The sequence below is a fragment of the Danio rerio genome, chromosome 6 (assembly GCF_052040795.2).
Source record: "Danio rerio strain M-AB ecotype USA chromosome 6, GRCz13ab, whole genome shotgun sequence".
Classification (NCBI taxonomy): Eukaryota; Metazoa; Chordata; class Actinopteri; order Cypriniformes; family Danionidae; genus Danio; species Danio rerio.
The window spans coordinates 21,681,539-21,707,977 of NC_141026.1; the positions used below are offsets into that span (position 1 = coordinate 21,681,539).

At 47.5% G+C, this 26,439-nt stretch overlaps 1 protein-coding gene across 1 annotated transcript; it reads left to right on the forward strand.

Moving 5' to 3' along the window:
- Positions 1-680: 680 nt before the first annotated feature.
- On the forward strand, positions 681-22,308 carry LOC137490194 (uncharacterized). The gene is made up of 12 exons (XM_087257131.1): positions 681-715; positions 17,887-17,992; positions 18,892-19,018; positions 19,121-19,361; positions 19,470-19,743; positions 19,848-20,025; positions 20,148-20,224; positions 20,323-20,503; positions 20,613-20,861; positions 20,986-21,157; positions 21,241-21,389; positions 21,528-22,308. The coding sequence occupies exons 6-12, from the start codon at positions 19,860-19,862 to the stop codon at positions 21,695-21,697; spliced, it is 1,164 nt and encodes a 387-aa protein (XP_087113257.1). The 5' UTR covers positions 681-715; positions 17,887-17,992; positions 18,892-19,018; positions 19,121-19,361; positions 19,470-19,743; positions 19,848-19,859; the 3' UTR covers positions 21,698-22,308.
- Positions 22,309-26,439: the final 4,131 nt, after the last annotated feature.

Here is a 26,439-nt window from a genome sequence, read left to right on the forward strand (position 1 = left end):
GAATTAGCATGCAAGACTGACTTGTAAACAACATTAACATTGTCTAATTCACTGTAAACATTGCTGTACTTTGATAATCATTTGCTGCTAATATGAATTCCCTATTTAGAATTTGCAAAGAATACTTTCATGAAATTATATTATTACGGAGAATGTCTGAATAAAAAAAACTAACTTAACCTCTATTTACTCACTTGAGGACACCGCACAAATCGTCAAATGCTCATTTACAGCAGAAACAATACCTGTCGTACTTCTTTGCAGCAAAGATTTTCAACCTCACTTGGCATTTTGATGCAGTTTCCACATGTGCACCTACATAAGTTTGAGAGGTAATTACTTAGTTTGTCACGAATACAACTCGAAGTGACATTAACAATATTGACACTTACCATTGAGAAATGTCCTGCTCCAACCGTGTTTGAAGTTGACTCGCTTGGTTTTCTGCAACTGTGGCTTCCTCCTCATCAGATGCAGGTTCAAATTGATAGGGCAAAATCGAATTACACTATAAAAATCGCTGTGAATTGTTAGGATGAACTGTAGTCCAGAGATGGTAATGGGCGTTTCGTTTCCGACTCCGTAACATGCAGTAGTCCAATCACAACAGACTGGTTCATACGGCCAATCACCGCAAATTAGCGTCACGTAAAGGAGGGGCTTGGAAAAAAAGACTCGCTAGGACGATTCATATGGGAGTCGGTGAGAAAAGGAGGTAAAAATAATTCTATATTATAAGACATTGAAAGCGTTTTTTAACCTTGCATACATATCATCCTGTTGTTTGGGACTTCAAAAAGTGAAATATAAGCGTTCTGAGCCTATAATAAGGGCTCTTTAACAAATATACTGCAAATAGAACCCTCTGTGTCAGACCCTTCTTTACACATTGTTAGCTAATAACTACATTATTCTGATGCATCTGGATATACTAGACTTGTTATTTATTTGCTATATTATTTACTGGAGTAAATATATATATATATATATATATATATATATATATATATATATATATATATATATATATATATATATATATATTGTAGCGAGGCAGAGGGAAAACAGCGGCACAACAGGATGAGTTTACAGACAAGTCCCCGGAGGGGTGCTTTATTTACAAATTGTGCGTTGTGTAAAAGGTGCTCTTCTTCAAGGTGAGGTGCTCTGGTGCTCCGGGAAGTAGGTGAAGGACAGTGAGTAGTCGGGTGAAGGATCGTCACGAGCTGGAGTCCGCTATGGAGAGACAGAGAGACAAGCATTAGCACAGGGAGTCATAGAAAGAATGAAGCTCATCTTCTCCTGGCGTAGGTTGGGCTTATATGTCTCTTTGCTTGATGCCGTCCAGCTGTGAGCGATCCTGGCTTGATGATGGTCCAGCTGGGTGAAATTAGCGACCAGGGCGACGTGGCATGTAATCGCTCGCTACATCCCCCCCCCCTTAGCGTCGTCCTGGTCCTGGGTGTCCTGCGGAGAAAAGGTAGAGTATTGAGAGGGGGGGTAGAATGTTTTGACAGACCTGCCCATCCTGACCATAGCCTTGAGAGCCCGTCGGCGTTTCCGTGGGAGGCCCCGGCTCGATGTTGAACTGTGAAGTTATAATCCTGGAGCGACAGGAACCATCTGGTGACTCGAGCGTTGTTATTTTTCGCTGTTGACATCCATTGAAGTGGAGCGTGGTCGGTCACCAGGGTGAATCTTCTGCCAAGGAGATAATACCTGAGCTCCAGGATTGCCCACTTGATCGCCAGGGCCTCTTTTTCTACCGTTACGTACCGGGTCTCTGCAGGGGTAAGCTTCTGACTCACGTACATGATGGGATGTTCTTCATCGCCGTGGACCTGGGAGAGGACCGCGCCCAGGCCCGAGTCGGAAGCGTCTGTCTGTAGAATGAAGGGGCAGCCAAAGTCAGGTGCGTGCAGTACCGGTGAGGATGTCAGTGCCGTCTTCAGGGCTTGGAACGCGCCATCTGCTTCTCTGTTCCATTGTATCCTCTCTGGCTGCCCCTTTCTGGTCAGGTCTGTCAAAGGGCTGGCTATGGATGAGAAATTGGGAATGAAACATCTATAGTAGCCCGCTAACCCCAGAAATGCACGTACCTGGGTCTTTGTGGTGGGTTGTGGAGTTTCTTGTAGTACTCTGATCTTGTTCTGTTGTGGCTGTATGAGACCTCTACCGATGTGGAAACCGAGGTATTTGGCTTCTGCTAGACCCAGGTGGCATTTCTTGGGATTAGCTGTGAGCCCAGCCCTACGAAGATCAAGGAGCACCCTCCGTAACCGGGATAGATGTTCTTCCCATGACTCGGAGTGGACGATAAGGTCGTCGAGGTATGCTGCTGCATACGGCTGGTGGGGTCTCAGCAGGATATCCATCATTCGCTGGAATGTTGCTGGAGCCCCGTGGAGCCCGAAGGGAAGAACCCGGTATTGCCAGTGCCCACCGGGAGTGGAGAAGGCGGTTTTCTCCTTGGCGCTTTCACTTAGTGGTAATTGCCAGTAGCCTTTGGTGAGGTCGATCGTGGATATGAATCGGGCTCCACCCAGTCGATCCAGCAGCTCGTCCACCCGAGGCATGGGGTACCCGTCGAATTTGGAAATTTCATTCAGCTTCCTGAAGTCATTGCAGAAACGGAGGGTGCCGTCGGGTTTGGGGACCATCACTATGGGGCTGGACCACGAGCTACGAGATGGTTCGATGATTCCCAATTTCCTCATCTTTTGGATCTCCTCGTTGATAGCCAGCCGGCGAGCTTCTGGTACTCGATAAGGCCTCTGCCGGACGATGGTGCCAGGTGGGGTGATGATGTCGTGCTGGATGATGGTGGTTCGGCCCGGTTTCTCTGAGAACACATCCCTGAACTGACCGACCAAGGCTTGCAGCTCTGCCTTCTGATTCGGTGAGAGTTGCTCACCTATATGGACAACGGGAGAAGTTTCTTCTGAGAAGGCAACTAGATGACCTGGAGCTGCAACCCATTTCTTCATCAAATTGATATGGTAAAGTTGTTCTCTTCTTCGTCCCGGCTGACGGACTCGATAGTTTACCGGCCCTACCCTTTCTACCACTGTATATGGCCCCTTCCAGGATGCCAAAAACTTCGAGGTGGTGGTAGGTATCAGGATCATTACCTTGTCCCCTGGATGGAACTCTCTGGGTTGGGCGGGCCGGTTATATAATCTCTGTTGGGCGCGCTGGGCTTCGGTCAGATGTTGTTTGACGATGGGCATGACTTTTTCTATTCGTCCTCTCATGTCCCGCACGTGCTCAATCACTGACCGTTGTGGGGCTGGCTCTTGTTCCCAAGCTTGACGAGCCACGTCCAATAGCCCTCGTGGTTGGCGGCCGAACAGCAGTTCAAAGGGTGTGAAACCTGTAGATCCTTGGGGAACTTCTCTGATCCCGAAAAGCACGTACGGGATCATGAGGTCCCAGTCGCGCCCATCCTCTGCCACCACCCTGCGGAGCATCTGCTTCAGCGTCTTATTAAAGCGCTCCACCAAGCCATCAGTCTGCGGATGATAAACAGAAGTTTTTATTTGCTTTACCTTTAGGAGGCGGCAGAGGTCTGCCATCAACCGGGACATGAATGGGGTGCCCTGGTCGGTCAGTATCTCTGCTGGTATTCCTACTCGGCTGCATAATAAAAACAGCTCCTTAGCGATTGCCGATGACGTGGCTTTTCTCAGAGGGATCGCTTCTGGATATCTGGTGGCGTAGTCGAGGATGACAAGGATGTGTTCATGTCCCCGGGCCGACTTCGGCAAAGGCCCTATCAAGTCCATGCCAATGCGGTTGAAGGGCACCTCAATGATGGGTAATGGTATCAGAGGGCTGGGGGGTGGTCGTTGGGGAGACGTTCTTTGGCAGATGTCGCATGCCTGACAATACCTCTTGACTTCTCCATCCAACCCGGGCCAGTGGAAACGATCTCTGATCCTTTTGATCGTGTTGGCTGCTCCTAGATGTCCTGCCATCGGGTGAGTATGTGCCAGTTCCAGAACCGTCTCCCTTTTGGTCCTCGGGACGACCAATAGCGTCTTCGTTTCCCCCCGCCTCTCTGCGACACAGTACAGCAGACCATTTTGTACAATAAAATGTGGGAGGGGGTGAGGGCTGGGAAACCGTTCGTTACCGTCTATGATCCGGACTTGTGGCCAGCAGTGCTTCAACGTTTCGTCTTCACGCTGTGCTCTTCCGAAATCGCCACCTGCGGTAATCTGTTGGAAAAGATCATAGTACAGGTTAGCCGATGATGACTCACCCCCTCTGTCGCTCTCGGTGGCCATCAGCGCTGGTTGGCAGTCCCGTTGAGCGCGTCCCTTGCTGTTCTTCTTCGAACGAGCCGATCGAGCCTGATGGTGGGTGAGGAGATCATCGAACCCCGGCCAGTCTCTGCCCAGAAGAAGGGGTACTGGAAGATCTGAAACCACTCCTACTTCGATGCGCCAGCTTCCCGACTTCGTCGCTATGGTGACTCTTTGGGAGGGTACGTGGCGGGTATCACCGTGTACGCATGTAATCGGGATTCGACCTTTCCCTTCTTGATGGGATTTTAATGTGTTTGGGTGGACCAGTGTTATTGCACTTCCTGTATCCAGTGTGGCCGTCTGCGTTTTCCCGTCTAAGCATACTTTTCGGGTGGGAGCTTCGGGAGGGACGTTGCGATGTACCACGCACCCTGCCGTCCAGGCCGGGGTCGAGAGTGATGTTGGCTCTGTGGGCATCGGCTCGTCGACTGGGCTGGGGACCGCCGGTCTGCTGCCTGGTCGTGCTGTGCCCTCCACCGGTCGCCATGGCGCATTTACCCTCCGGGGAGGCAGAGCCGCTCTCTCCCCAGTCTCCCGGGCCACGTGAGCTTCTGCCAGCTCCACCGCCTCCACCAAAGCGGCCAGCGAGTCGGGGTTCCTCATGCTGGTAAGTGTGCGGAGCCGTCTGGGTAGCGCCCTTATCATCTTTTCAATGACCACTTTCTCAGCGACCTGGACTGCGGTTGGATCTCCTCCTAGCAACCATAATCTTCCCAATCTGGATAAGTTGGCTGCTTGGGTCCGTACCGGCTGTTTGTCATCATATGACCACTGAGAAAATTGTTGTGCTGCGCTTATGTTGGAGAGTCCCATTCTGGCGAGTATCTCCTTCTTTAATGCTTTATAGTCGTCGTTTTTCGGTGTCTCTAATGCGAAATAAGCTCTTTGAGCTTCTCCAGTCAGGAATGGTGCCAACATCCTCGCCCAACTTTCCTTCGGCCATCTCTCTCTTTCCGCGATTACCTCGAAGGTGTGCAGGTAAGCATCAATATCGTCCAGGTCGCTGAGTTTTGTGATGAATTTATGAGCGCTCACCTCAGAGAACTGGCTGGAACCGGCTGCTTGGCGGAGCTGTTGTTCCATACTGTCTTGTCTGGCGGTGAGTTGTTCAGTTATCACTTGTTGCCTTCTTGAGATTTCCGCTAGATGGCGTACTACCTCTTCGATCGACATGACTCAGGAGGGGATGACAGCCGAGTAAGAGAGCGTGAGTGAGAGAGAGAGAGAGAGCGGATGCCTGTCTGTAAACAGAAGAAAAACAGAGAAAATTCAGTGGTTACTTCTTCTTACTGGTAAGTCCTGAATTTTTTTCCCTCTGAAAAAGCGCACATTCTCCACCAGTTGTAGCGAGGCAGAGGGAAAACAGCGGCACAACAGGATGAGTTTACAGACAAGTCCCCGGAGGGGTGCTTTATTTACAAATTGTGCGTTGTGTAAAAGGTGCTCTTCTTCAAGGTGAGGTGCTCTGGTGCTCCGGGAAGTAGGTGAAGGACAGTGAGTAGTCGGGTGAAGGATCGTCACGAGCTGGAGTCCGCTATGGAGAGACAGAGAGACAAGCATTAGCACAGGGAGTCATAGAAAGAATGAAGCTCATCTTCTCCTGGCGTAGGTTGGGCTTATATGTCTCTCTGCTTGATGCCGTCCAGCTGTGAGCGATCCTGGCTTGATGATGGTCCAGCTGGGTGAAATTAGCGACCAGGGCGACGTGGCATGTAATCGCTCGCTACATCCCCCCCCCCTTAGCGTCGTCCTGGTCCTGGGTGTCCTGCGGAGAAAAGGTAGAGTATTGAGAGGGGGGGTAGAATGTTTTGACAGACCTGCCCATCCTGACCATAGCCTTGAGAGCCCGTCGGCGTTTCCGTGGGAGGCCCCGGCTCGATGTTGAACTGTGAAGTTATAATCCTGGAGCGACAGGAACCATCTGGTGACTCGAGCGTTGTTATTTTTCGCTGTTGACATCCATTGAAGTGGAGCGTGGTCGGTCACCAGGGTGAATCTTCTGCCAAGGAGATAATACCTGAGCTCCAGGATTGCCCACTTGATCGCCAGGGCCTCTTTTTCTACCGTTACGTACCGGGTCTCTGCAGGGGTAAGCTTCTGACTCACGTACATGATGGGATGTTCTTCATCGCCGTGGACCTGGGAGAGGACCGCGCCCAGGCCCGAGTCGGAAGCGTCTGTCTGTAGAATGAAGGGGCAGCCAAAGTCAGGTGCGTGCAGTACCGGTGAGGATGTCAGTGCCGTCTTCAGGGCTTGGAACGCGCCATCTGCTTCTCTGTTCCATTGTATCCTCTCTGGCTGCCCCTTTCTGGTCAGGTCTGTCAAAGGGCTGGCTATGGATGAGAAATTGGGAATGAAACATCTATAGTAGCCCGCTAACCCCAGAAATGCACGTACCTGGGTCTTAGTGGTGGGTTGTGGAGTTTCTTGTAGTACTCTGATCTTGTTCTGTTGTGGCTGTATGAGACCTCTACCGATGTGGAAACCGAGGTATTTGGCTTCTGCTAGACCCAGGTGGCATTTCTTGGGATTAGCTGTGAGCCCAGCCCTACGAAGATCAAGGAGCACCCTCCGTAACCGGGATAGATGTTCTTCCCATGACTCGGAGTGGACGATAAGGTCGTCGAGGTATGCTGCTGCATACGGCTGGTGGGGTCTCAGCAGGATATCCATCATTCGCTGGAATGTTGCTGGAGCCCCGTGGAGCCCGAAGGGAAGAACCCGGTATTGCCAGTGCCCACCGGGAGTGGAGAAGGCGGTTTTCTCCTTGGCGCTTTCACTTAGTGGTAATTGCCAGTAGCCTTTGGTGAGGTCGATCGTGGATATGAATCGGGCTCCACCCAGTCGATCCAGCAGCTCGTCCACCCGAGGCATGGGGTACCCGTCGAATTTGGAAATTTCATTCAGCTTCCTGAAGTCATTGCAGAAACGGAGGGTGCCGTCGGGTTTGGGGACCATCACTATGGGGCTGGACCACGAGCTACGAGATGGTTCGATGATTCCCAATTTCCTCATCTTTTGGATCTCCTCGTTGATAGCCAGCCGGCGAGCTTCTGGTACTCGATAAGGCCTCTGCCGGACGATGGTGCCAGGTGGGGTGATGATGTCGTGCTGGATGATGGTGGTTCGGCCCGGTTTCTCTGAGAACACATCCCTGAACTGACCGACCAAGGCTTGCAGCTCTGCCTTCTGATTCGGTGAGAGTTGCTCACCTATATGGACAACGGGAGAAGTTTCTTCTGAGAAGGCAACTAGATGACCTGGAGCTGCAACCCATTTCTTCATCAAATTGATATGGTAAAGTTGTTCTCTTCTTCGTCCCGGCTGACGGACTCGATAGTTTACCGGCCCTACCCTTTCTACCACTGTATATGGCCCCTTCCAGGATGCCAAAAACTTCGAGGTGGTGGTAGGTATCAGGATCATTACCTTGTCCCCTGGATGGAACTCTCTGGGTTGGGCGGGCCGGTTATATAATCTCTGTTGGGCGCGCTGGGCTTCGGTCAGATGTTGTTTGACGATGGGCATGACTTTTTCTATTCGTCCTCTCATGTCCCGCACGTGCTCAATCACTGACCGTTGTGGGGCTGGCTCTTGTTCCCAAGCTTGACGAGCCACGTCCAATAGCCTTCGTGGTTGGCGGCCGAACAGCAGTTCAAAGGGTGTGAAACCTGTAGATCCTTGGGGAACTTCTCTGATCCCGAAAAGCACGTACGGGATCATGAGGTCCCAGTCGCGCCCATCCTCTGCCACCACCCTGCGGAGCATCTGCTTCAGCGTCTTATTAAAGCGCTCCACCAAGCCATCAGTCTGCGGATGATAAACAGAAGTTTTTATTTGCTTTACCTTTAGGAGGCGGCAGAGGTCTGCCATCAACCGGGACATGAATGGGGTGCCCTGGTCGGTCAGTATCTCTGCTGGTATTCCTACTCGGCTGCATAATAAAAACAGCTCCTTAGCGATTGCCGATGACGTGGCTTTTCTCAGAGGGATCGCTTCTGGATATCTGGTGGCGTAGTCGAGGATGACAAGGATGTGTTCATGTCCCCGGGCCGACTTCGGCAAAGGCCCTATCAAGTCCATGCCAATGCGGTTGAAGGGCACCTCAATGATGGGTAATGGTATCAGAGGGCTGGGGGGTGGTCGTTGGGGAGACGTTCTTTGGCAGATGTCGCATGCCTGACAATACCTCTTGACTTCTCCATCCAACCCGGGCCAGTGGAAACGATCTCTGATCCTTTTGATCGTGTTGGCTGCTCCTAGATGTCCTGCCATCGGGTGAGTATGTGCCAGTTCCAGAACCGTCTCCCTTTTGGTCCTCGGGACGACCAATAGCGTCTTCGTTTCCCCCCGCCTCTCTGCGACACAGTACAGCAGACCATTTTGTACAATAAAATGTGGGAGGGGGTGAGGGCTGGGAAACCGTTCGTTACCGTCTATGATCCGGACTTGTGGCCAGCAGTGCTTCAACGTTTCGTCTTCACGCTGTGCTCTTCCGAAATCGCCACCTGCGGTAATCTGTTGGAAAAGATCATAGTACAGGTTAGCCGATGATGACTCACCCCCTCTGTCGCTCTCGGTGGCCATCAGCGCTGGTTGGCGGTCCCGTTGAGCGCGTCCCTTGCTGTTCTTCTTCGAACGAGCCGATCGAGCCTGATGGTGGGTGAGGAGATCATCGAACCCCGGCCAGTCTCTGCCCAGAAGAAGGGGTACTGGAAGATCTGAAACCACTCCTACTTCGATGCGCCAGCTTCCCGACTTCGTCGCTATGGTGACTCTTTGGGAGGGTACGTGGCGGGTATCACCGTGTACGCATGTAATCGGGATTCGACCTTTCCCTTCTTGATGGGATTTTAATGTGTTTGGGTGGACCAGTGTTATTGCACTTCCTGTATCCAGTGTGGCCGTCTGCGTTTTCCCGTCTAAGCATACTTTTCGGGTGGGAGCTTCGGGAGGGACGTTGCGATGTACCACTCACCCTGCCGTCCAGGCCGGGGTCGAGAGTGATGTTGGCTCTGTGGGCATCGGCTCGTCGACTGGGCTGGGGACGCCGGTCTGCTGCCTGGTCGTGCTGTGCCCTCCACCGGTCGCCATGGCGCATTTACCCTCCGGGGTGGCAGAGCCGCTCTCTCCCCAGTCTCCCGGGCCACGTGAGCTTCTGCCAGCTCCACCGCCTCCACCAAAGCGGCCAGCGAGTCGGGGTTCCTCATGCTGGTAAGTGTGCGGAGCCGTCTGGGTAGCGCCCTTATCATCTTTTCAATGACCACTTTCTCAGCGACCTGGACTGCGGTTGGATCTCCTCCTAGCAACCATAATCTTCCCAATCTGGATAAGTTGGCTGCTTGGGTCCGTACCGGCTGTTTGTCATCATATGACCACTGAGAAAATTGTTGTGCTGCGCTTATGTTGGAGAGTCCCATTCTGGCGAGTATCTCCTTCTTTAATGCTTTATAGTCGTCGTTTTTCGGTGTCTCTAATGCGAAATAAGCTCTTTGAGCTTCTCCAGTCAGGAATGGTGCCAACATCCTCGCCCAACTTTCCTTCGGCCATCTCTCTCTTTCCGCGATTACCTCGAAGGTGTGCAGGTAAGCATCAATATCGTCCAGGTCGCTGAGTTTTGTGATGAATTTATGAGCGCTCACCTCAGAGAACTGGCTGGAACCGGCTGCTTGGCGGAGCTGTTGTTCCATACTGTCTTGTCTGGCGGTGAGTTGTTCAGTTATCACTTGTTGCCTTCTTGAGATTTCCGCTAGATGGCGTACTACCTCTTCGATCGACATGACTCAGGAGGGGATGACAGCCGAGTAAGAGAGCGTGAGTGAGAGAGAGAGAGAGAGCGGATGCCTGTCTGTAAACAGAAGAAAAACAGAGAAAATTCAGTGGTTACTTCTTCTTACTGGTAAGTCCTGAATTTTTTTCCCTCTGAAAAAGCGCACATTCTCCACCAGTTGTAGCGAGGCAGAGGGAAAACAGCGGCACAACAGGATGAGTTTACAGACAAGTCCCCGGAGGGGTGCTTTATTTACAAATTGTGCGTTGTGTAAAAAGTGCTCTTCTTCAAGGTGAGGTGCTCTGGTGCTCCGGGAAGTAGGTGAAGGACAGTGAGTAGTCGGGTGAAGGATCGTCACGAGCTGGAGTCCGCTATGGAGAGACAGAGAGACAAGCATTAGCACAGGGAGTCATAGAAAGAATGAAGCTCATCTTCTCCTGGCGTAGGTTGGGCTTATATGTCTCTCTGCTTGATGCCGTCCAGCTGTGAGCGATCCTGGCTTGATGATGGTCCAGCTGGGTGAAATTAGCGACCAGGGCGACGTGGCATGTAATCGCTCGCTACATCCCCCCCCCCTTAGCGTCGTCCTGGTCCTGGGTGTCCTGCGGAGAAAAGGTAGAGTATTGAGAGGGGGGGTAGAATGTTTTGACAGACCTGCCCATCCTGACCATAGCCTTGAGAGCCCGTCGGCGTTTCCGTGGGAGGCCCCGGCTCGATGTTGAACTGTGAAGTTATAATCCTGGAGCGACAGGAACCATCTGGTGACTCGAGCGTTGTTATTTTTCGCTGTTGACATCCATTGAAGTGGAGCGTGGTCGGTCACCAGGGTGAATCTTCTGCCAAGGAGATAATACCTGAGCTCCAGGATTGCCCACTTGATCGCCAGGGCCTCTTTTTCTACCGTTACGTACCGGGTCTCTGCAGGGGTAAGCTTCTGACTCACGTACATGATGGGATGTTCTTCATCGCCGTGGACCTGGGAGAGGACCGCGCCCAGGCCCGAGTCGGAAGCGTCTGTCTGTAGAATGAAGGGGCAGCCAAAGTCAGGTGCGTGCAGTACCGGTGAGGATGTCAGTGCCGTCTTCAGGGCTTGGAACGCGCCATCTGCTTCTCTGTTCCATTGTATCCTCTCTGGCTGCCCCTTTCTGGTCAGGTCTGTCAAAGGGCTGGCTATGGATGAGAAATTGGGAATGAAACATCTATAGTAGCCCGCTAACCCCAGAAATGCACGTACCTGGGTCTTTGTGGTGGGTTGTGGAGTTTCTTGTAGTACTCTGATCTTGTTCTGTTGTGGCTGTATGAGACCTCTACCGATGTGGAAACCGAGGTATTTGGCTTCTGCTAGACCCAGGTGGCATTTCTTGGGATTAGCTGTGAGCCCAGCCCTACGGAGATCAAGGAGCACCCTCCGTAACCGGGATAGATGTTCTTCCCATGACTCGGAGTGGACGATAAGGTCGTCGAGGTATGCTGCTGCATACGGCTGGTGGGGTCTCAGCAGGATATCCATCATTCGCTGGAATGTTGCTGGAGCCCCGTGGAGCCCGAAGGGAAGAACCCGGTATTGCCAGTGCCCACCGGGAGTGGAGAAGGCGGTTTTCTCCTTGGCGCTTTCACTTAGTGGTAATTGCCAGTAGCCTTTGGTGAGGTCGATCGTGGATATGAATCGGGCTCCACCCAGTCGATCCAGCAGCTCGTCCACCCGAGGCATGGGGTACCCGTCGAATTTGGAAATTTCATTCAGCTTCCTGAAGTCATTGCAGAAACGGAGGGTGCCGTCGGGTTTGGGGACCATCACTATGGGGCTGGACCACGAGCTACGAGATGGTTCGATGATTCCCAATTTCCTCATCTTTTGGATCTCCTCGTTGATAGCCAGCCGGCGAGCTTCTGGTACTCGATAAGGCCTCTGCCGGACGATGGTGCCAGGTGGGGTGATGATGTCGTGCTGGATGATGGTGGTTCGGCCCGGTTTCTCTGAGAACACATCCCTGAACTGACCGACCAAGGCTTGCAGCTCTGCCTTCTGATTCGGTGAGAGTTGCTCACCTATATGGACAACGGGAGAAGTTTCTTCTGAGAAGGCAACTAGATGACCTGGAGCTGCAACCCATTTCTTCATCAAATTGATATGGTAAAGTTGTTCTCTTCTTCGTCCCGGCTGACGGACTCGATAGTTTACCGGCCCTACCCTTTCTACCACTGTATATGGCCCCTTCCAGGATGCCAAAAACTTCGAGGTGGTGGTAGGTATCAGGATCATTACCTTGTCCCCTGGATGGAACTCTCTGGGTTGGGCGGGCCGGTTATATAATCTCTGTTGGGCGCGCTGGGCTTCGGTCAGATGTTGTTTGACGATGGGCATGACTTTTTCTATTCGTCCTCTCATGTCCCGCACGTGCTCAATCACTGACCGTTGTGGGGCTGGCTCTTGTTCCCAAGCTTGACGAGCCACGTCCAATAGCCCTCGTGGTTGGCGGCCGAACAGCAGTTCAAAGGGTGTGAAACCTGTAGATCCTTGGGGAACTTCTCTGATCCCGAAAAGCACGTACGGGATCATGAGGTCCCAGTCGCGCCCATCCTCTGCCACCACCCTGCGGAGCATCTGCTTCAGCGTCTTATTAAAGCGCTCCACCAAGCCATCAGTCTGCGGATGATAAACAGAAGTTTTTATTTGCTTTACCTTTAGGAGGCGGCAGAGGTCTGCCATCAACCGGGACATGAATGGGGTGCCCTGGTCGGTCAGTATCTCTGCTGGTATTCCTACTCGGCTGCATAATAAAAACAGCTCCTTAGCGATTGCCGATGACGTGGCTTTTCTCAGAGGGATCGCTTCTGGATATCTGGTGGCGTAGTCGAGGATGACAAGGATGTGTTCATGTCCCCGGGCCGACTTCGGCAAAGGCCCTATCAAGTCCATGCCAATGCGGTTGAAGGGCACCTCAATGATGGGTAATGGTATCAGAGGGCTGGGGGGTGGTCGTTGGGGAGACGTTCTTTGGCAGATGTCGCATGCCTGACAATACCTCTTGACTTCTCCATCCAACCCGGGCCAGTGGAAACGATCTCTGATCCTTTTGATCGTGTTGGCTGCTCCTAGATGTCCTGCCATCGGGTGAGTATGTGCCAGTTCCAGAACCGTCTCCCTTTTGGTCCTCGGGACGACCAATAGCGTCTTCGTTTCCCCCCGCCTCTCTGCGACACAGTACAGCAGACCATTTTGTACAATAAAATGTGGGAGGGGGTGAGGGCTGGGAAACCGTTCGTTACCGTCTACCGTCTATCCGCTAACCCCAGAAATGCACGTACCTGGGTCTTTGTGGTGGGTTGTGGAGTTTCTTGTAGTACTCTGATCTTGTTCTGTTGTGGCTGTATGAGACCTCTACCGATGTGGAAACCGAGGTATTTGGCTTCTGCTAGACCCAGGTGGCATTTCTTGGGATTAGCTGTGAGCCCAGCCCTACGGAGATCAAGGAGCACCCTCCGTAACCGGGATAGATGTTCTTCCCATGACTCGGAGTGGACGATAAGGTCGTCGAGGTATGCTGCTGCATACGGCTGGTGGGGTCTCAGCAGGATATCCATCATTCGCTGGAATGTTGCTGGAGCCCCGTGGAGCCCGAAGGGAAGAACCCGGTATTGCCAGTGCCCACCGGGAGTGGAGAAGGCGGTTTTCTCCTTGGCGCTTTCACTTAGTGGTAATTGCCAGTAGCCTTTGGTGAGGTCGATCGTGGATATGAATCGGGCTCCACCCAGTCGATCCAGCAGCTCGTCCACCCGAGGCATGGGGTACCCGTCGAATTTGGAAATTTCATTCAGCTTCCTGAAGTCATTGCAGAAACGGAGGGTGCCGACGGGTTTGGGGACCATCACTATGGGGCTGGACCACGAGCTACGAGATGGTTCGATGATTCCCAATTTCCTCATCTTTTGGATCTCCTCGTTGATAGCCAGCCGGCGAGCTTCTGGTACTCGATAAGGCCTCTGCCGGACGATGGTGCCAGGTGGGGTGATGATGTCGTGCTGGATGATGGTGGTTCGGCCCGGTTTCTCTGAGAACACATCCCTGAACTGACCGACCAAGGCTTGCAGCTCTGCCTTCTGATTCGGTGAGAGTTGCTCACCTATATGGACAACGGGAGAAGTTTCTTCTGAGAAGGCAACTAGATGACCTGGAGCTGCAACCCATTTCTTCATCAAATTGATATGGTAAAGTTGTTCTCTTCTTCGTCCCGGCTGACGGACTCGATAGTTTACCGGCCCTACCCTTTCTACCACTGTATATGGCCCCTTCCAGGATGCCAAAAACTTCGAGGTGGTGGTAGGTATCAGGATCATTACCTTGTCCCCTGGATGGAACTCTCTGGGTTGGGCGGGCCGGTTATATAATCTCTGTTGGGCGCGCTGGGCTTCGGTCAGATGTTGTTTGACGATGGGCATGACTTTTTCTATTCGTCCTCTCATGTCCCGCACGTGCTCAATCACTGACCGTTGTGGGGCTGGCTCTTGTTCCCAAGCTTGACGAGCCACGTCCAATAGCCCTCGTGGTTGGCGGCCGAACAGCAGTTCAAAGGGTGTGAAACCTGTAGATCCTTGGGGAACTTCTCTGATCCCGAAAAGCACGTACGGGATCATGAGGTCCCAGTCGCGCCCATCCTCTGCCACCACCCTGCGGAGCATCTGCTTCAGCGTCTTATTAAAGCGCTCCACCAAGCCATCAGTCTGCGGATGATAAACAGAAGTTTTTATTTGCTTTACCTTTAGGAGGCGGCAGAGGTCTGCCATCAACCGGGACATGAATGGGGTGCCCTGGTCGGTCAGTATCTCTGCTGGTATTCCTACTCGGCTGCATAATAAAAACAGCTCCTTAGCGATTGCCGATGACGTGGCTTTTCTCAGAGGGATCGCTTCTGGATATCTGGTGGCGTAGTCGAGGATGACAAGGATGTGTTCATGTCCCCGGGCCGACTTCGGCAAAGGCCCTATCAAGTCCATGCCAATGCGGTTGAAGGGCACCTCAATGATGGGTAATGGTATCAGAGGGCTGGGGGGTGGTCGTTGGGGAGACGTTCTTTGGCAGATGTCGCATGCCTGACAATACCTCTTGACTTCTCCATCCAACCCGGGCCAGTGGAAACGATCTCTGATCCTTTTGATCGTGTTGGCTGCTCCTAGATGTCCTGCCATCGGGTGAGTATGTGCCAGTTCCAGAACCGTCTCCCTTTTGGTCCTCGGGACGACCAATAGCGTCTTCGTTTCCCCCCGCCTCTCTGCGACACAGTACAGCAGACCATTTTGTACAATAAAATGTGGGAGGGGGTGAGGGCTGGGAAACCGTTCGTTACCGTCTATGATCCGGACTTGTGGCCAGCAGTGCTTCAACGTTTCGTCTTCACGCTGTGCTCTTCCGAAATCGCCACCTGCGGTAATCTGTTGGAAAAGATCATAGTACAGGTTAGCCGATGATGACTCACCCCCTCTGTCGCTCTCGGTGGCCATCAGCGCTGGTTGGCGGTCCCGTTGAGCCCGTCCCTTGCTGTTCTTCTTCGAACGAGCCGATCGAGCCTGATGGTGGGTGAGGAGATCATCGAACCCCGGCCAGTCTCTGCCCAGAAGAAGGGGTACTGGAAGATCTGAAACCACTCCTACTTCGATGCGCCAGCTTCCCGACTTCGTCGCTATGGTGACTCTTTGGGAGGGTACGTGGCGGGTATCACCGTGTACGCATGTAATCGGGATTCGACCTTTCCCTTCTTGATGGGATTTTAATGTGTTTGGGTGGACCAGTGTTATTGCACTTCCTGTATCCAGTGTGGCCGTCTGCGTTTTCCCGTCTAAGCATACTTTTCGGGTGGGAGCTTCGGGAGGGACGTTGCGATGTACCACGCACCCTGCCGTCCAGGCCGGGGTCGAGAGTGATGTTGGCTCTGTGGGCATCGGCTCGTCGACTGGGCTGGGGACCGCCGGTCTGCTGCCTGGTCGTGCTGTGCCCTCCACCGGTCGCCATGGCGCATTTACCCTCCGGGGTGGCAGAGCCGCTCTCTCCCCAGTCTCCCGGGCCACGTGAGCTTCTGCCAGCTCCACCGCCTCCACCAAAGCGGCCAGCGAGTCGGGGTTCCTCATGCTGGTAAGTGTGCGGAGCCGTCTGGGTAGCGCCCTTATCATCTTTTCAATGACCACTTTCTCAGCGACCTGGACTGCGGTTGGATCTCCTCCTAGCAACCATAATCTTCCCAATCTGGATAAGTTGGCTGCTTGGGTCCGTACCGGCTGTTTGTCATCATATGACCACTGAGAAAATTGTTGTGCTGCGCTTATGTTGGAGAGTCCCATTCTGGCGAGTATCTCCTTCTTTAATGCTTTATAGTCGTCGTTTTTCGGTGTCTCTAATGCGAAATAAGCTCTTTGAGCTTCTCCAGTCAGGAATGGTGCCAACATCCTCGCCCAACTTTCCTTCGGCCATCTCTCTCTTTCCGCGATTACCTCGAAGGTGTGCAGGTAAGCATCAATATCGTCCAGGTCGCTGAGTTTTGTGATGAATTTATGAGCGCTCACCTCAGAGAACTGGCTGGAACCGGCCGCTTGGCGGAGCTGTTGTTCCATACTGTCTTGTCTGGCGGTGAGTTGTTCAGTTATCACTTGTTGTCTTCTTGAGATTTCCGCTAGATGGCGTACTACCTCTTCGATCGACATGACTCAGGAGGGGATGACAGCCGAGTAAGAGAGCGTGAGTGAGAGAGAGAGAGAGAGCGGATGCCTGTCTGTAAACAGAAGAAAAACAGAGAAAATTCAGTGGTTACTTCTTCTTACTGGTAAGTCCTGAATTTTTTTCCCTCTGAAAAAGCGCACATTCTCCACCAGTTGTAGCGAGGCAGAGGGAAAACAGCAGCACAACAGGATGAGTTTACAGACAAGTCCCCGGAGGGGTGCTTTATTTACAAATTGTGCGTTGTGTAAAAGGTGCTCTTCTTCAAGGTGAGGTGCTCTGGTGCTCCGGGAAGTAGGTGAAGGACAGTGAGTAGTCGGGTGAAGGATCGTCACGAGCTGGAGTCCGCTATGGAGAGACAGAGAGACAAGCATTAGCACAGGGAGTCATAGAAAGAATGAAGCTCATCTTCTCCTGGCGTAGGTTGGGCTTATATGTCTCTCTGCTTGATGCCGTCCAGCTGTGAGCGATCCTGGCTTGATGATGGTCCAGCTGGGTGAAATTAGCGACCAGGGCGACGTGGCATGTAATCGCTCGCTACAATATATATATATATATATATATATATATATATATATATATATATATATTCTGTATGTTGTATACATGATAATACAATATTATGATTGTTTTCTATAATATTAAAGGGCACCTATTGTAAAAAATCTTCTTTTCAAGCTGTTTGGACAGATCTGTGTGTTGGTATAGTGTATAGACCATCATACTGGGGTGATATGAACACACCCAGTCCTTTTTTTTCAATTTAACTTAAAAAAAAAGGGTCGGCCAATTGGAGCTATTTTCAAATCGATCGCACCATTACGTAGGTGTGCGATTCCCCCCGCCCACCGAATTGATTGACAGCTGCGCGTATTAACATATCCTGAGTTTGCCGTTTCCGCCATTATCAGCGTGTACGTCGAAGCGATGCCACCAAGAGAACACCCTTGTGCTATTTTAGGATGTAAGGCTCAGCACAAGAGCCTTCACCGTCTTCCTGCAAATGAGCAACAGAGGCTTAAGTGGCTGAGTTTTATCTTTGAAGACAAGGTGCCTGAAAATGTACCAAAACTGTTGTATGTTTGCGCTAACCACTTTAGCGTAGACTGCCTCGAGAACGCGGGACAATACAACTGCGGATTCGCGAGAAAATTGTTTTTGAAAACTGGATCAGTTCCTACAATACGTGATCCTGCCTCACTTCAAGTAAGTATTACATTTTTATGTACTTCTAGCCTTAGCATTCTAGTTATGATAAGCCGATGAATAGCATCTGCGGCTAAAGTAGCTTCGGATGTTTGTTTGCATGTGTTTACCTCTTATTGTGCTTTTCAAAAACAGTCTAAATACTCGAAGCTGCAAATGGTAGTGTGTACATGAAGGGGGTTTAGCCATTAGAAACAGAAACCGTAGAAAAATAGCAACATTGTAAAAAGCAGTACCACTGGCTACAGCTAAAGTTTGTTGTTGTTAAATGTTTGTTGTACTGTAATGGTAAGCCGAAATGAATAGCATCTAAAAGTTAAAAGCAGCCAAAGTTGCTTCGGATGTTTGTTTGCACGTGTTCACTGCTATTATGTTTTTCTAAAACAATCTAAATAATCGAAGCTATAAGTGGTAGTGTGTACAAGAAGGGATTTTAGCCATTAGAAAAAGAAGCCGTAGAAAAATAGAAACATTGTAATAAAGCAGTGACCAGTACTGGCTACAGCTAAAGTTTGTTGTTTATGTGGGATGCTTGTTGAAATGTGTATGCTGTAATGTTAAGCAGAAATGAATAGCATCTGCGGCTAAAGCTACTTCGGATGTTTGCGCGTTTACAGCTATTGTGCTTTTCTAAAACAGTCTAAATACTCGAAGCTTTAATTGTTAATGTGTCCATAAAGGGGTTTTAGCCATCAGAAACAGAAATGGTAGAAAAAATTAAACATTGTAATAAAGCATTACCACTGACTAAGTTACAGCTAAAGTTTGTTATGTATGTGGGATGTTTGTTGTGATTTTTTTTCACTGTACTTGCATGTGGTCTGCAGTTGTTTACAATAAGATCGGTATGTTTTAATCAAATAAAGGTCATTTTAAAAAATGTATGTTTTCTTACAAAGGCCACGACGTCGACAAAGAGCAACAAGGTGGATGTTTGTTGCCAGACAGAACCATTTCACACATCTTTACACAGTGTTGGTACCCAGTTGTCTTTTAGGACGCTTCAGGCTAAACGCAGGAGTACAAGTAAGTTAAAATTTCTCAGTTTATTTTAAGTTGCTGCATTAGAAACGTGTTTTATTATCTTTATAAACGTGCAATGAGATTAATCATAAAATTATACTATAGGTGTCCAGACAACAGTATCCAGTTTTGAACTGACTGTACCATTAGCGTCCTCTACTGCGTTTATGACTTCGACACCCCTCAAACCTTCACTAAAAAGACCTCATCTGGAGCTGGAGGAGGAGGAGGAAGAAGAAGAAGCCGAAGAGACTTTGACCGAGTCAAAAATTATAGCCCAAGACTCAGATGTGAGATTTGACCCTGCAGAGGAATGCACATCTGCAACTGAACCAACAGACTTGTCGTGAGTTTATGCATTATGTAAATTATTTGAAAGATTGTGTATTGTCATCATAACATTCATCATCATTTTTTTAAAAAATTATGTACATGTGTATATTTATTTTTACAGAATCCAAGAATGCCCAGTTCATAACATTGCCAAGTTCATTGTCTATGAAACATGCCTCATGGAGCTCTTCAGTGACTGCCCAGTGTGTCAGAGGAGATGTGATGTAAAGTCACAAAGGCTTGGGACATTTCTGAGCGTACAGCAAGTCTGCCCACTCTGCGAGTTTGTAAGAAAATGGAACAGTCAGCCAATTATTGGTAGTACTCCAGCTGGCAACCTGCATCTTTCTGCTGCAGTCTACTTGAGTGGTGCATAATTTTTTGTAGTTGAAAAGGTAGTTATCTATCAAAATTGATCACATTTCTTTTAGAAACATAATATAAATTTTGTCACAGGGTCCATGCACATTGTACTAAAAATTCTCCTCTCTGTTGTCAGTTATTTGCTGCCATGAAACTACACATTTTTAAATATAATTCATTTCGCCGTCATGCAAGACCTTGCATTGAACCTGCTATTGTCCACAAGTGGAGAAATTGGCAGAGTGAAATGCTAGAACAGCTCAGTCGAAGAGAGAATGTGATTGTTGGAGGAGATATGAGGGCTGACTCCCCAGGTATTTAGTCAAAAGATTTAATTTCTAATTCAATACAGTCTAATAAAAAAAATAAATATGAAATACATTACAATTATTCCAAAAATGTGTTTAGAATAATTATGTACGGTTTGTTCTTGAAGGTCACTCGGCCAAGTATGGGAGTTATACAATGATGGACCTTGCAACTAACACAGTGGTCGACCTACAGTTAGTCCAGGTAATACAGAAAAGTGTTATGTGAACTAGCATAATATTTTGGATGGAAAATGTGTGATTTTTAATATATATTTTTTTACCTTATTTAAAATTTTATAGAGTAATGAGGCGGGCGGCAGTTACCATATGGAAAAAGAAGGCCTAAAGAGAAGCCTTGACCTGTTGGATGCCTGCGGTGTTCGTCTGGAATGCATCATCACAGACCAACATCCTCAAATACAGAAATATCTCAGGGATCGAAATGTCACTCAGTTTTACGATGTGTGGCATATCCAGAAAGGTATGTAATTTAGCAGTTATTAATTTACTTAAGATTAAATTGCTATTTACAGTTCTTACATGTTTATTATTATTTTTGTGTTGATGTCTTTTTTTTCTTTAATTTCCAGGCATTTCCAAAAAACTGGACAAGATATGCCAGATAAAGGGGTGTGAGAAGTTGCGTAAATGGTTGCGTAGCATCAAAAAACACATCTACTGGACTGCTGCATCATCCACAACAGGTCCTGAAAGAGTTGCAAAGTGGACCTCTATCTTAAACCATGTACAAGACAAACATGTACATGAAGACCTCAATTATCCGGCTTGTCTGCATCCGCAACGGATCAGCAGAGACGAGAACAAATGGCTGTCGGCTGGTAAGTTGTATACAGACAAATAAAATATTCTTTGCGATTAAAACTAATTCAAAATAGAGCTTGTTTCTTTGTTCAGATTTGTTTTTGATTCAGACTCTAATACCTTAAATTTTTGCTTGTTTAGCAGCGATGCCATTCTACAAGCTGGAGAAAGTTCTCGCTAACAAGAGAATATTGAAGGATGTGGCCAAGCTAAGTCCTCACCACCAGACGTCAACTGTTGAAGCTTTCCACAGCGTCATACTGCGGTTTGCACCCAAAAATGTGGTATTCCCATTTCTAGGGATGCTATGCAGGTAAAGCCAATGATCAGAAATTAATATTTACAATACTATACAGTCTTGTCATGGTACGTCATTTACATTTTTCTTTTTGTTAGGTTGTACTTGGCTGCACTGCATTACAATGAAAATGCCGTGCGTCCCCAGGCCACATCAGCAACTGGTAAACCTATTTACAAGCTTGCCTTTCCAAAGGCAAAGAAAGGAGAGTATAGGGTCCGAGAAGTGAAGACGCAGCAAACTTTCAGTATGTATATAAATGTTTATAGTTTTATTAATACTTCAATAAATAAATAAAAATAATTGCACTTTACATTCACAATGACAACTCACTACTCAAAATACAAAATTAAGTTACTAAAGAGATAACTGTTATATTGCACAGGTTATGTAGAAGAGCTGCTGGACCTCAACTTCAACCAAGTGTTTGTGGACCCATCACCCTATGTTGATGAAGTGTTGGGAATTCACATACCACCTGCTCTATCATCAGCCTACGATCGACCTGAGATGGAGGAGGCTATCTCCAGCAGGGTGACCCGCTTCAATCAATAGCTATCCTAAAACCCACATAGCTGCCCTGCTCTTCAGGAAACTGTCTTCGAATCTTCAGCACCACACAGGCAGGAATCACAACACGGACTCTCCGCCCGAGGAAACCCCAACACCAGCTCTCAAAGCTCCGATAAGCCAAAAAGCGGCACTGTCTAACAGAGACATAATAATGAAACATTGTTTTAGAAATTGCACTACAATTTGAACTTAAGAGTTATCACATATTCATTTTTATTTTTGATAAAATAACTAGCTTTAACAAAATTTCAGAAGTCATATTTTGTTTATTCAACTGCCAATGTATGTTTGATATGTTTGTATGTGTTTGTAGATATACTGTACTTTCTAATGTTCATGGACAATTGTATTTCATTCAACAAAGTGACTACTTGGAGTTTATATTTTATATTTGCACAAGGATACATTTTATATTTGCCAATCACATTTTAATTTATACTTCAATATAAAGTTTTTATATGACTCAGGAATTTAAGCATCTTTTCTGAAGTGTTGATGTTTCTATGCCATACTGATTTTTATATATTTTAAGAGTTTATATATTAATGTTTAGTGAATTTAAAATTATTTTTCAATAAAAAGTACATGCATTACTCAGCCTTTTATGAAGTCATTCAAATTGTCATCTCAGAAATAGCAGCAATAAAAAAAGGTACGTATTTCATTTTTATTGACATTGAGGTAAAGTTGGTTTTATATTCAGATATTCGGACATTCTCCTTAATAGTATCATTTCAGTAAAGTATTCTTTGCAAATTCAAAACAGGGAAATCGTATTAGCAGCAAATGACAAAGTACAACATTGTTTACAGTCAATTAGATAGTGTTAATGTTGTTTACAAGTCATACTTGCATGCTAAATCCGATCGATTGTTTAAACTACCATGGTAAACAATACAGGGACTCCTGAATGTGCGGATATAAAACCAACTTTATCGCTATTTTATTGACTACACAGCGTTAATGTGCTTAAAAAGAAAGTGAGCATGCAGATCATGAACAAGGTAACCTGCTATTCTTTCAATTTATTTAAACTCACTTTTACACTCCACAAAGTCGCAGGGGACCATAGTCTGCTTTGTATATATTCAATGCATTTTGCAAGGAATAAATATTGAAGCAAACGGGATCCATTCCTGGATGCTCCGTCATGCACGAGGGTTGCACTTCCAGTTGATCCATTCGTCTTCTAACCTTATTACACGACACAGGTATGCTGTTTATTATCTCATTCGATGTCTTTAGAGCAGCAACGTTAACATAAACTGGAAATTTACCTGCGGTATCTCCCTGCAGCATACATTTTCAGCCTCAGTTGGCATTTTTTCACATTTGCCACACAAGCACCTGCCAATATTTGTCAACGTCAATATTCATGAATTACGAATAAATCATACCAATGCAAAATTTATCTTTGTGGATATCTTTATGTCTTGTCTGTGTTTGACGTAACGCATGACGTTCGCGAACTTTATCAAACAAATTACGGATGGCGCATGCATAGTTACATAGCGGCTGTAAAAGTATACAAAAACATAAAATATTTTGTATGTACCACTCTGACACATTCTGGCACATTCAGATTATAGATTCCTCAACAGTCGACTCTGCTTGATCTGTGTCCGAGTCTGGGTCATATATGTAGGGTTGAATTGTGTTCCTCTCACTCATGATGACTCTTACGGTCTGCCTCTGTGATACGGTGCACAAAGCAGACGCGCTCTTGGCTCCGCCCCCTTGTTACGTTGGGCGGGCAGTCGAAACTCATTATCATGTTAAACAACACACCCCAAAACAGCAACCCTTGTACACGCCTCTAAATTTACACTTTTTAACACAGCATAATAACAATATCTGAATTGCATTTGGATCTGAACCTACATTGGCACACTCAGAAAAACCATAATATTAGTATTAAATCTCAAAAAAGGGCTAAAATATGTGCCCTTTAAGCAAAAAAGAATGGAATAAATAAAAGCTATTGGAATAAGAGTTGTGGTAAAGTATGTATAAGGTGTCATTTTTAAGTTCTGTGTTAAAGCTCATAATGCTGCAACATTAATTAAATTATTTCAAACCAAAAAATATATTAATTATAAGGAAAGTTTTAAATTTAAAATTTCTCAGGTAAATCCACTGTTGGACGTTGTTGGCAAGATTGGCAACAATATGGCAACATTTCATAAAGTACCTTAAACCATACAACCAATTTTTTTACAGCATTTCAAGTAAGAAAAAAAGTCACTTTTTTTTTTTTTTTTACAGGTTTATTATAATGCGTGCGGTAGAGGGATAAAACAAAAAATATCACAATATCATATAAACAGAAAATGTGGTAAAAGTAACAAGAAAAAAATTTTTTTTTAAATAAATTAAACCCTTAAAGCCTATAATGGGCTACTTTCCAGTTTCCAGTTACAGTCTAGTTTGTCCAGGCCACACCCTAGCTGGAGTATAGAAACAGTGCTCACCCTGTAAAACAGACATTAGCCCCTTTCACACAGTGATACCGGTAAATATCCGGAAAATTTCCGGAACGACTTTACCGGTATATTCAAAAAAGCGCTGTTCACACAGGCGAGGACGTTACGGAAATTTTCCGGAAAAGAGCATTCACACATCCATTCCAAAATACCGGTAAATTCTGACATCATTCACCACAGATGAGCTTTAAACGGCTGCGCTTGTATTTGTAAACATTTGACTACATTACAAACTCTGTGGATGATCAATATTGTGAACAACTTTCGCAGGATCACTTTTGCATGTCGAGATGTTCATAATATGTGCGTGTGCAGGCGCTCATAGGCGCACGCAAAGCTTGAAGGTAAACAAACAACAGCTTATCATAACATCTCATCGATGATTATTTACACAGTTGGCATTAAGAAGAACATATAAACGTGATCTGACTAACTTCTAGCAGCTAAATGTGTCTGGAAAAATATTCAAAGGCTTTTATGCTCATAAACCTCGCGGATGTAAATGCGTCTGACTGTTGTGATTGGCTAAAGCAGACGTCTCTTGTCAGCACGTTCTAGACGTGCACGCGCTTATTACGGTAATCTTCCTTAAGCATTCACACAGCGCAGCATTCCGGCAAATTGCCGGTAATGTTATAACTTCTCTTTCCGGAAAATAGCCAGAACGAATTTACCGGTATTTTCAAAAAGGGCCTGTTCACACATACAACCTTTCCGGAAAATTGCCGGCAATTTTCTGGAAAGGTCTATATGTGTGAAAGGGGCTAATATTTCAACTAATTCAGACTTAGATTCTGAATCCTTAGATTGGTTGTCAGGAGGGATATGTAATGTATCAGTCCCAGTCTCCCCCTCTTGGACCTGAGAGGTCAGGTCCACACTGGTTTCTGTAATGCTGCGTTCACACCAGACGCAGAACGCGCATCAAGTGCGAGTGATTTACATGTTAAGTCAATGCAAATGTGCGAATAGACATCCTGCGGCGCGATACGCACGAATGGCACGATATGCGCAAATTAAGCTTTTCATGCGAATCACTAGCGTTCGATAATTTGAACTTTAGCGGACATTCTCTCCGTGTTAACCAATCAGAAGCTTGCTCTTGTGGGGGCGTGATTGTGATGTATCGCCTGTTGTCGGTGTCAGCTGGAGAAATTCCCCTGGGAAACAGTTCATCAAACTGGGCTTGGCTTAATCAGAAGCACCACTGAAAGCCTCCGTCTCCAGGTTCAGTTTCTGAAGGAGTTTATAAGCTCACAGAGCTGGATGCACCTCTGAAAGGATGTAGTGTACTCAGACACTACACTAAACGCATTGACACTGTTTTTTAGTCTTCATAAAACACATAAACACTGTTATTTTCTTCATAAAATCCATGTTAGTCATTTAGCAATGAAGCTAGAGTCACCAGGCAGACAGAAGCCTCGCCCATTACGCGAATCCGCGTCTGTTCTGAAATGAATTTGACGCGCAAATGAAGCGGAGTTTGACACGTGAACGAAGCGAGTAAGCTCAAATGCTCACGTGGCTATTTATACGCGAATATCGCGATGTATTCGCGCATTCCGCGTCTGGTGTGAACGCAGCATAAGAGAACAATTAGGTTTATCACATTCAACACACGATGAGAGGTGGTATCACCCTTGCCAGCAACCTTAACACAATGGGACATTTTGGCAATGACTTTGTATGTTTCAAACCACCTGTGCTTCTTCCACTTCCTCCTACACAGGCGAAGATGTACCCAGTCAGCAGTGTTGGCCACTGGTTCCTTAGATTGGTTGTCAGGAGTGATATGTTAATAGAAAACTGCAATCAAAGCAGCTAGTTTATCATGATAACATGTTGGTGCCAATAGTGTAATGTTTTCCAGGGACAGCACAGAAGTAGGGCCAGGAAATTGTCGACATTTAGTCAGGTGTACGTTGACAGAGGTACGTATAGACATTAATGCAATAGGCAAAATATTCAGCCAATTAATTTTAGTGTGCACACAGACTTTAGCCAATTTCTGTCATATCTATACTTTTATTCATTGCCGATGGTAACATGAAGAATGAGCCAGACCCAAGAAATGCTCAACAGTTCTCTGTTCTTTAGATGGGTTAACCCAAAGAGGTCAAGAAACCTGACCTCTGTGGCAATTCGACATGTACAGCTCTACCCACATATGCAAAATTTGAGTAGATGTTTACCCTTTTTCCCTCTGCCAACTTTAAATATTCAATCACTGCCAACAAT

Coding starts and splice junctions, on each gene's coding strand:
- LOC137490194 (XM_087257131.1), top strand. CDS start 19,860: ATGAAACTACACATTTTTAAATATAATTCATTTCGCCGTCATGCAAGA. Junction 20,225..20,322: donor TCGACCTACAGTTAGTCCAG/GTAATACAGAAA, acceptor AAAATTTTATAG/AGTAATGAGGCGGGCGGCAG. Junction 21,390..21,527: donor GAAGACGCAGCAAACTTTCA/GTATGTATATAA, acceptor TATATTGCACAG/GTTATGTAGAAGAGCTGCTG.